At 46.9% G+C, this 9,741-nt stretch overlaps 1 protein-coding gene across 1 annotated transcript in view; it reads right to left on the bottom strand.

The window, feature by feature from the left end:
- The window catches only part of PRKAB1 (protein kinase AMP-activated non-catalytic subunit beta 1), an 8,973-nt gene extending 1,614 nt beyond the window's left edge, over positions 1 to 7,359 (bottom strand). The window contains exons 1-5 of the mRNA XM_007464866.1: positions 7,148 to 7,359; positions 4,428 to 4,591; positions 3,125 to 3,218; positions 2,747 to 2,861; positions 569 to 702 (exon numbers count right to left, since the gene is read on the bottom strand). Coding sequence (XP_007464928.1) covers positions 569 to 702; positions 2,747 to 2,861; positions 3,125 to 3,218; positions 4,428 to 4,591; positions 7,148 to 7,306 — 666 coding nt within the window. The 5' untranslated portion in view covers positions 7,307 to 7,359. The remainder of the gene's footprint in view (positions 1 to 568; positions 703 to 2,746; positions 2,862 to 3,124; positions 3,219 to 4,427; positions 4,592 to 7,147) is intronic.
- Positions 7,360 to 9,741: the final 2,382 nt, after the last annotated feature.

Below are 9,741 nucleotides of genomic sequence, written 5' to 3'. Positions count from 1 at the left end.
AGCAGGAAGCACACTTCTTTTTATAAGTAATATCAATTTCCCAGGGGCAATACGTGTTACCCACATACCCCAAATTTTGATCCATGAGCCCTGAGGTTTCTGAAAGCAATTTGGTGATTAAAACTAGATTCTGGAACTTCCCTAACAGTTCAGTGGTTAAGACTTCGTACTTCCACTGCAGTGGGTGTGGGTTCGATCCGTGGTTGGGGAACTAAGATCCCACATTCCGAGCGCGGCAAAACAAACAAACAAGATTCTAAAATCTGGGGGCCAGAGGAGGAATTCCACCACGCAGCTTACTGAGAAGAGGCGGTTATGTATTTTGTCATGAAATTTGAGGTGGGAGTGGAACACAAGAGGAAGGGCTCAGAAAGGCTTTGTGGGATGGGGAGGCCCACTCTGGGAACATCTTGTGAGTAGCCCCTTACCACGTCAGAGGGGGACCCCGGCAGTTAACACCGATGGGTGACACTGAACATTTTCACGAGCTGCCTTGCAAGACGTGCACAGAGGGGAGCAGCTGAATGTGATCGTGGAGGACAGTCTGGGCGGATGTCTGGTTACTCACGGAAATCCCCGTGTCCTTGTTCAGGATGACCTGGAGAAGATGTGGCGGGAGGATGGGTGGTGCTTTAAACCGCTCCTCTGGTTTCCAGACGTAGGGCTCCTGATGGTAGGGTCCTGGTGGGGAACTGGACAGCTCTGTTGGGAGATGGTGACAGGACATTTACTTGGAAAATTAGGAGTCCTGGGAACAGTCTCAATTTGTGGTGACCTTTAGTTTTCCACATCTCCTGTTCCCTCAGTACAGATTTATATTCTCTTGAAGGATATACTGGCCCCAAGGGGGAAGAGCAGAGGCAATGAGAAAACACTTCTGGAATTTGGGTGACAGGCATAAAACTCAAGTAGTGAATTCAGACGCTCTGGTGGCAGACGGCAGTCATGGCAAAGCAGTGAGTCTGGGACAGAGTCGTGGGAAGCTGCTCACAACGACCTGACCCAACAGCCGCCGCAGGCTGATGCGTCCTCCTCACTGCAGGCCGGGCCAGCAAGTACGGCACAGAAGCTCAAGGCTTCTAGTGAGGCTTATGCGGCTGGGCCCAAGTGAGGCACGCCAGCAGCCAGAATAAAACCGAAGATAAAGCAGCCTGTTCACACAGAGGCGCCGGTGCATTTCAAAACTAAAACAACGAAAAGGTGAAGACCTGACCTCTAAAGCTCTCTGCCTCCATCGCTCTCCAGTTCCTCTTAAACTCATGCTGGAGTATCCCCATTATACAGATATATTAAGAAGCTTCTAGAAGTGCAGTGCTCCGTAAGCTTTGAAGCTGCTCACTTAGCAACATGTGGCCAGCTGGCGGGGACTGAGCTGTGATCCAAAGGACACCTGGGATGTGTCTGGCCGCCGAGACTCGTGCTGTCCCCGTAAAGCTGAGATGGCTTGGCTCCTTCCACGTCATTCTTAAGGGGACAGACTCCCTTCACCCGACCCAGCCCTATCAGAGCAGGAAACTGAGAAAGGCATTCAGTGCAGGAAACTGAGCCATTAAGAGCCAATATGTATTTTGAGAAAGGGAGTGTCTAAGTATGAGAAGAGCATGGAGAGCCTGAAGTTGGTTTCCCAGCAGCGAGGGGTCAGCTCCCTTTCCCGGGCAGCCTCTGCTGCACCTTGACTAAAAGCTTTGGACTGTGGCCTAAAATCTCACTTATCAGCAAGTAAGGGATATCTGGGTACTTCCCCCACCCCCCAATTCCCACCTGTCTGAATAAAACAGAAATGACTTCTCTAGAAGACCAGTTAGCTATCCAGAGCAGAGAATGCTATTTTTGGATTTCCAATTCCTGCTCAATAACATGACTTGTCAGCCACGTGGTCCACCTGCCAGTGTGAGTTCTGAGCTGATAAAGAGTTAAGAGACCCTGGGGGCAGGACCTCCAGGCCCAGGCAGGTGACAATGAAGAACCATCCTGTGAACTGAACCCGTTTTCCTAGATGGTCAGGCACAGTCCCAGGGAACCTTCACTGCTTCCCATGGGGGTCCTGGGACGGTTTGAGGCCCTGCAAGAAGGGGCAGTGCAACTGGTATGAACACTGTCAATGCCAACGTGTAGCACATACTGTTTCCAAGCAGTTTCTTCCTGTGGGTTTGGATGCAAAGCAATTTACTGAAAGTTCGATGATTGGATGACTCTTGGAAGATGGGAGAGTTTTACTAGGACCATACCGAGCAGGTTGTGCTGTGTAGCCTGTTCTGTGGTGAGCCTTCCCCCCACCACCACGAAGGGATTCTGACAAGGTGCTCATGGACCACGAAACTGATGCCAAGGTCACTGAGGGGTCAGTTTATCACCTGTCGGGCTGAAACTCTCCAGGTGCCCCGAGCAGGCTGGCTTCCCCAGTGCTGGCCCCTCACCGACCCGATGCAACTCTCTAGGGCCTCTTGGGCCTGCCCTGGCACGAGATCAAGCTCTGGTTCCGTTTCCAGTGTTTGCTCTCTGTGGCCAAGCAGACCTACGGAATCCTGGAGATGACCCCAAAAATGACTTACGGGGCCCTCAGAGCTAGATTTTAGCAACCTGACCTGACACAGAGTTAGGAATTAGTTTTGTGGCTCTTTGGGGAGTTATAGACATCCACCGATTGGGCGGCTCCTGCTCAAGTGCGAGAGGCAAGAGAAACAAGGTATTTCTAAACTATACGCACCCCCCCGGCACACACGTGGTATAAAATAACTGCTCATACCAGACACGTCGGAGCACTTTTGGGAATCCACCATTAAAGCATCAAATACTTCAAAATCAGTTTTCTTCACTTGAATGATGTTGTTTACTGTGCCAAGCTGGCTGGTCACTATCGGCTGGGAAGAGACAGACAGGCAGAAATCACAACGTGGAAGGTCTCTAGAGGTGTTCCTTAGAGGATCTAGCAGCCCTGGCTGGCAGGTCTCATCTCCTGGCTGGCCTACCTGCTCATCTCGGTCAAGGATGCCAGTAGGCTGACAAGGAGCGCTGCTATCTAGCTCAGCCACGCACAGGGACTTCGACCAGCAGGACAAAGGGAACTGGCAACTTGTCTGGATTGTGGGGGTGGCCAGAGGACCAAGGGCGGGAGGAAGGGTACCTCAGAAGGGTCGTGTGTCCACTGACCATCCACGAAGAACTTGTACTGATGCTCTCCTTCGGGCAGGTCCAGGATGGCTACAAAGTTATTGTGGCTGCAAGAAAAAAGGACGCAGACGATGTTAGCGGGGTGGGCTGCCCTCTTAGCTGACTTGCAAAACCAGCCACGGAACAAAACAAAACAAAACTTCCCTTGTAAAATCAAGGGTTCAGCTGCACGAGAAATAAACATTTTTAACCAATTTAGACAATTCAGTATAATGATCTCAATCTAGAAAAGCTACCAGGAAGCGGCATCGTAAGAGGTTTCCTGGAAAACTCACTTTGCTCAAACACCAGGAGTCCACATTCCTACCATCAAAAGGTCAATGAACAGTCATTCGTCCTCAACTTGTGTGCAAAATAACACCTGGCAGCCTGGATGCCAAGGAGGATGGCAGCACAAGATAAACAGCAAGCTGCCCGCCAAGTTTTACCCTTTGCTAGCTTGCCTAGCTCAGGACAGGGGATCAATTTCACAGGATGTACAAACAGTTCCCTAAAGCAACTAGTATAACTACTAAAAAAACGGTTCCACGAAACCTCTCTCATATGATTGTTTTGTTCTTCCGACCAGCATGACTTGTAACTGGGCTGAGTGGCTCCCTCCTACACCAGCTGGACCCCTGGAAAAGCAGGCGGCTCCTTATCAAGAACCAGGCCTGGCCCAGCAGGGCACGATTTCTTCCTTTGTTTCATCAAGAGGACTTACTAGTGAAGATGCTTTTCCACTGACAATCTGAGACCGCCATCCATGCTAGGGTGTCTGAGCAAGTGTTTGGCTATAGTCGTGCTAATGGCGCCTACATAATGCGTACCTTTCAAACAAAAGTGATACAGAGTCCAAGTTAGAAGGAAGCTGGGAGATCATCTGGTCGAACGTTCCCTTCTCACAGAGAGGAACACTGAGGCTCAGCTCAGCCAACAAGGACTCAAATCCTGCTCTGTCCACTGCGCTAGGAATAGAGTTCTCTTTCTGAAAAAAGTCCTGCCTGAACAGACACAAAGCTAGAATATCTGAAGTGAAAGGTGTCTGTGAAACGGAAATGCTCATAACTGAGCAACGTTTTCTTCTAAGTGTGCTCTAAACCTAGCACGACTCCTTGGTGTGTGAGATTTGAACCCTGTGAATTATTAAGCACAACTATTTTTCCATTCAGCATCGACTTTATAAAAACATCCTCTTCTATTCACCCACAGGAGTCCTTTAGAAACCAAAGTAGCCCTGGGTTAAGACAAATAGATGAACACACCCAGGCGATTACCTTCTTGTGAGGGGAAGTTTACTCCAATTGTTGAAGGACCCAGATAAGTAAACTTCCTTTCCGCCCCCCGTCCATCGAAACACAGTTGGCCGAGCCTGGGCAGGAGCTTTGTCGTTCACTTCCAGATCGTGCTGCCAGGCCAGGAACTCCTCCTTCTCCGGAGCCTGGAAGCAGAGCGCTTGACTCAGGAACAGGAAGCCATTAGTGAGCTCCCTGCAAGAGACAATTACCCTCATACGACAATTCAATCTAAAGAGGCAGCTGTCACTAGCCAGGTTCATATTCCGGCTCGTTAACTCAGTTGCAAAATGGAGATAATAAAAGCAACTATTTCTTAAGGTTACTGTGAAGGCTGAGTGAGACAAGACAGCCCATGTAAAAAGCTCTACATAGTGTCGGACCCAGAGTAGGCGCTTCATAATTATTAGCTACTGTTACTGCTGTTATTTAGGAGGTTGTCATCAAAATTCTAGAAGTTATAAAGCTCACTTGCAAGAAGGCAGTGAATGAATTTGAGATTAGCTTAATAAATGTCATTTTCCTCCCTTAATTAAGCAAGATTTGAAGTACATGAAAATTTATTAGGGACAATTCCAGCGCTGTCAACTTGAAAACTGGCAAGCCCAGGTGCTGAGGAAGGCAAAAGCTAATCACTGAGTGCTGTCCAGACACCAGGGAGAAAAAGATAAGACAAAGACTGACCCTCATTACAGTAAACAGTAACTTCTTATAGGCGCAGCGCTGCATAAAGGAGGTGTTCCGGGACGAGAGAAAAAAACACATCTGACTCTGGGTGTGGTTTTGGATCTCTTACATTTTTCCTCATCAGAAGCCAAAGAGCAGGAGTTCTAGGCTGTGAGAGACTCTTAAAAGGTCTGGAGCAGGTTTCTAGCACCTTCATTGCAAATACTGACCTGGGCTCATTTAAAAGATACCTGCATTTCTGTGACCTTTAAGAAAATTTACAGATTAAAGAATAACAGACTGCAATCACTTTCCACTGAGGGTGTGATAACTAACCACAGCCAAAATGGTGAGCAAGTACAGTTAAAAGAATTCATGACTTTTTTTTTTTGTATTGAGCATTCAATCCAGTGTGTCTGCTACATCATTTCAGTAACTTCTGTGGAAATGATAACGGAAATTATTTAAATCATTCTCTACAGATCATCTGTATGCTAAACATTTCTTGTAAGAGTTTTAAAACAGCAAAAGAACAAATATTTCTTAAAGAAAGTAGTTTGATTCTTACGGTATCTTAAATGGCTGCGCTTGGGCCAAAATTATTTCTAGGGGAAGAGATGTCAAATCATTGGAAAAACAGTATTCCAAAGTTCACTTTGCACACAGATTCAGGAATGCAACAAATTCAGAAAGCAAGCTGAAATCACAGGCTGGAGGGCCAAGTAAAAGCAGACCCTTTAAGGGCTTCCCTGGTGGCGTAGTGGTTGAGAGTCCGCCTGCCGATGCTGGGAACACGGGTTCGTGTCCCGGTCCGGGAAGATGCCACATGCCGCGGAACGGCTGGGCCCGTGAGCCATGGCCGCTGAGCCAGCGCGTCCGGAGCCTGTGCTCCGCAACGGGAAAGGCCACAGCAGTGAGAGGCCTGCGTACCGCAAAAAAAAAAAAAAAAAAAAAAAAAAAAAAAAAAAAAAAAAAAAAAAAAAAAAAAGGCAGACTCTTTATAGGCTAGCCTCAAAGCCAAGATCCAGGTGAGGATATAAGATAATAATGCGATCACCCAGGCCAGCATCTGAGGAAAATGAGTACAGCTGGGATGAGTTGCCAATTAGCCTAATGGACAATGATGATTAATAGGCAACTAAATACTAACAGAATGTGTGTGTCGGAGGGGGAAGAGGTGCTTGTCATCTTTCCTAAACCTACTTGTTGCATGTAAGTATTTAGTTGTTCATTTCTTTAGGATATACCACATACATATCAGCTGCCAGAATCACTAAGTATTCTTGGACCGGGCTCTGCCCCTAGAAACTGATCACATCAGGTGGTTAGCAGGAAAAGTGGCTGAAGCAGGAAAGGAGAACCGTCCTTAGACTTTTTAATGAGTTAAAGCAGACTGCAGGAGGACGCCCAAATCTGGCCTGCAAAAATGTTTGCTTTGGCCTGGTTAAAATATTATGTCATATATAAACAAGAGGAGACAGAAGCCGAGCAGCTGGCTGCCTCCTTCACACTCATGTTTCACTTACTGACCTCCGGAAGTCAAATTACTTTTCTATGCCTGCTCTAAAGGGTGAACCACAACTTTTCAGCAGAACTAAAGACCTCTGGCAGCTGCAGTCAGTTGTTCGACTCTACGTTCACCTTACACGTTCTGGTTTATCTCCAAAACTGAAAGTTAACTGCAAAACTATTACAAAAAGCGCCAGTCTGCGTAAAGGTGGTGGAAGATTTCTCAGAGCTGTGAAATTAATTATACTTAAGAGAAAGGCAGAGACTGGGACTCAATTACTGCTAGAGCCACGATCTTAATTAATTATGAATTTGAACCTGTCTCAGAGCTGCCTTTTCCTTAATGATGTTAAACGAAGTGAATTCCTCCTCCCTCAGGGTGACTTTCTCATATCGGTAATCAGACACAGGTTCCTGAGCTGCTAAGAGGATTCTCCCACTTATGATGATTAGAGGGGATACGAGGGGAGGGATCTAGGAGATTTCAACATTAGTCAAGGGGAATCAGATTCCCACACCCCCATTACCTTGATTTCCTCTGACTGGAAGAGGTCAGCGTCCTCGGGGCTGTCCATCAGGATCTTGGGCCTGTCCCCATCCTTGGAGCCCCCCGAGCTGTCCCCTCGGGGCGTCTTGTGGCCGCCCTGCCGGTCCAGCGCAGCGCGCTCGCTGCTCGTGTTGCCCATGGCGGAGGTAGCCGGACAGGGGGCCTCACTCCAAGGGAGGGACAAGTGACTCCCGGTACCTCCACCAGGACCCTAGGAAGGAGTCGGAGCACCGGGTGCCACACCCCTCAGGCTAGGATACGAGGTCGGGATCCAGCTTGAGCCGGGTAGCAAGGCTGCCGAGGTCTCACAAATGCGCTTTACCTGATGCTCAGGCCGCCGCACAGCAAACACACCGAGCGCTAGGAAACCTCGACTCTCTCCCAAGAACTCCCCCACGTCTTAACAACTTCCGCTTCCGACACTTGCGCAAAGCGACCCAACCCACAGGGTTGCGAGTGGCTGCGGTGGGAGAAGCGCGCGAGGCGAACTCGATCTCACTTCCGCTTCCGGTCCAGGTCAGCGCGTTGGCAAGCACCCAGACGGTCCCGGCGGGCTCCGGAGTGCGCAGTCGCAGTTGGCCGCTCCGGCCGGTCCAGGACGTGGCTGCTGAAGGCCAGCAGGGGGCGCAGAAGCGCGCAGGCCATCTCGGCCGCCCTCCCCGCGCTGGGATGAGCTATGGTGTTAGTTATCTCGGTTACTTTTGCCCACTTCGAGTTGATTCTACACTTTACAGCCAAAGGGGTCGTTCTAAAGGGCAAATCTAATTAAGACTCCTTAAAGCCCTTTAATGCGCTAGCTTTCACGCCTTTGAGTGCCTTAGAATCACGTGGAGTGCCTGTTTAAAATGCAGATTCACCTGCCCCTAATCCCCAGAAATTATGATTCCAAAGCTCTGGCGTGGGGTCTGCATTTTAATAAGCACTCCAGGTGATTCTTATGCAGAGAGTCTTGCGGGTGTTTGAGAAAATGACAGACCATTAAACTCTCTGGAAACCTCACGTCTAGTAGCTTGGGGGTTGTAAAACGCTGGAATTATTCGTGTATTTTCAAAAAATTGAGTGCACAGCCTTTTGACAGGTAATTTTGCAAGCTATTTTAAAATCACTTTGAACACATAATTCTGCATAAAATGCATTTATTAGTGTTTGTCATTTACTGTGGCCAGTGCTTCATCAAGAAGTGGGTACACATGTGGTGCTAAAATATTCTAATCTCCTTGTTGGTCACTGTTAGGATTTTTGGTGGTGGTGGTGGTGTGTGTGGTAGTGGTGTGTGTGTTTGCATGTGAGTATGCCAAAATGCTTTGCATTTGCTGGGCCTGGTCATGCATTTTGTCCACTGAACAAACATTTATTTAGTACCTACATAATGCCAGACATTGTGTGACGTAAGTGGGAGACACAGATGACTAAGATACGGGGAATTTGGCAGTATCTATAAAATTTTTTAAAATGCACCTTCATTTTGGTGCACAAATTTACTTCTAGAAAACGTCTACAGAAATACACATGTGAAAAATTATATGCAATATGTTCATTTGCAGCAGTTTCTAATGCCATAATACATTAATTTTAAGATGCACATTTTATTTCACATTTTAATCTCTGAAACAGGGTGCATCTTACAATCAATGGAATCTTAGATTTGATGAAATAAGGAAATGGAAAACTGCAGAATCCTAAAAGGTTTCCCAGTAGGAGAATGGCTAAATGAATTAAATACATTCATTTTATAGAATAATGAGCAACTTTTAAAAAGGAGGAAATAGAATTATGTGGGCAACTATAGAGAAATGTCTATGACATTCCAAATCCCCAAAGCAAGTGACAGAACAATAGAGGTTTTAACAGCATGAGCTCTGAAGTCAGCCTGCCTCGGTTCAAATTCTGGCTTTACCACTTAGTAACATCACCTGGTTTCCTCTTTTGTGAAATGGGGAATAAAAAAACACCGACCTCATATAGGCTTGTTTTGTGAATCAATTGAGAACACACAGGAAAAGTGCTTAGCATAGCACCTGACACTTAGTAAGCATCCAATAAACACTAGCACTTTTATTAGCATCATTATGCTTACAAATTGAAAGTTCTGGGAAGATGTACAATAGTGGCTGTTAATAGTGGTCCCCTCTTGGGAGAGGACTCAAACTGGAAACAGGAACAGATAGGGGATTTTCACTTTTTAGTTTACGGTTTTAAAATATTTCTACTGCAAGGATGTACTACATTTGTAATTTAAAAACATTTTTTTAAAAGACAAAAATAAGTAAGATGTGGTTCCAGCCCTAAAGGAATCTATAGAATAGAGGTGGAAACACACTCACAGAAAGGCAGCAATACAGGAGGCAAGGGGTTCTAGAGAAGCCCTGAAAGCACTAAAGCCAGGCCAACAGAGGACCCAGAATACATTCCTTGACCTGTTTTTATCGCTCACAATAGGCAATGAAGAAGCCATGGATATAAAGATGTCGATCTTTGGTTCTTCCCCAAACAACTTGAGAGATCAGGAAAAACACATGAGTTATGGACCCCTAACCTGAGCTATGCAGATACTCCTATGCATGAAGAAAGTTT

This window comes from Lipotes vexillifer, unplaced genomic scaffold (genome assembly GCF_000442215.2).
Source record: "Lipotes vexillifer unplaced genomic scaffold, Lipotes_vexillifer_v1.1 scaffold2030, whole genome shotgun sequence".
NCBI classification, from domain to species: domain Eukaryota; kingdom Metazoa; phylum Chordata; class Mammalia; order Artiodactyla; family Lipotidae; genus Lipotes; species Lipotes vexillifer.
Note: the sequence above shows the minus strand (reverse complement) of the source record. Positions and strands in the feature narration are given on the sequence as shown.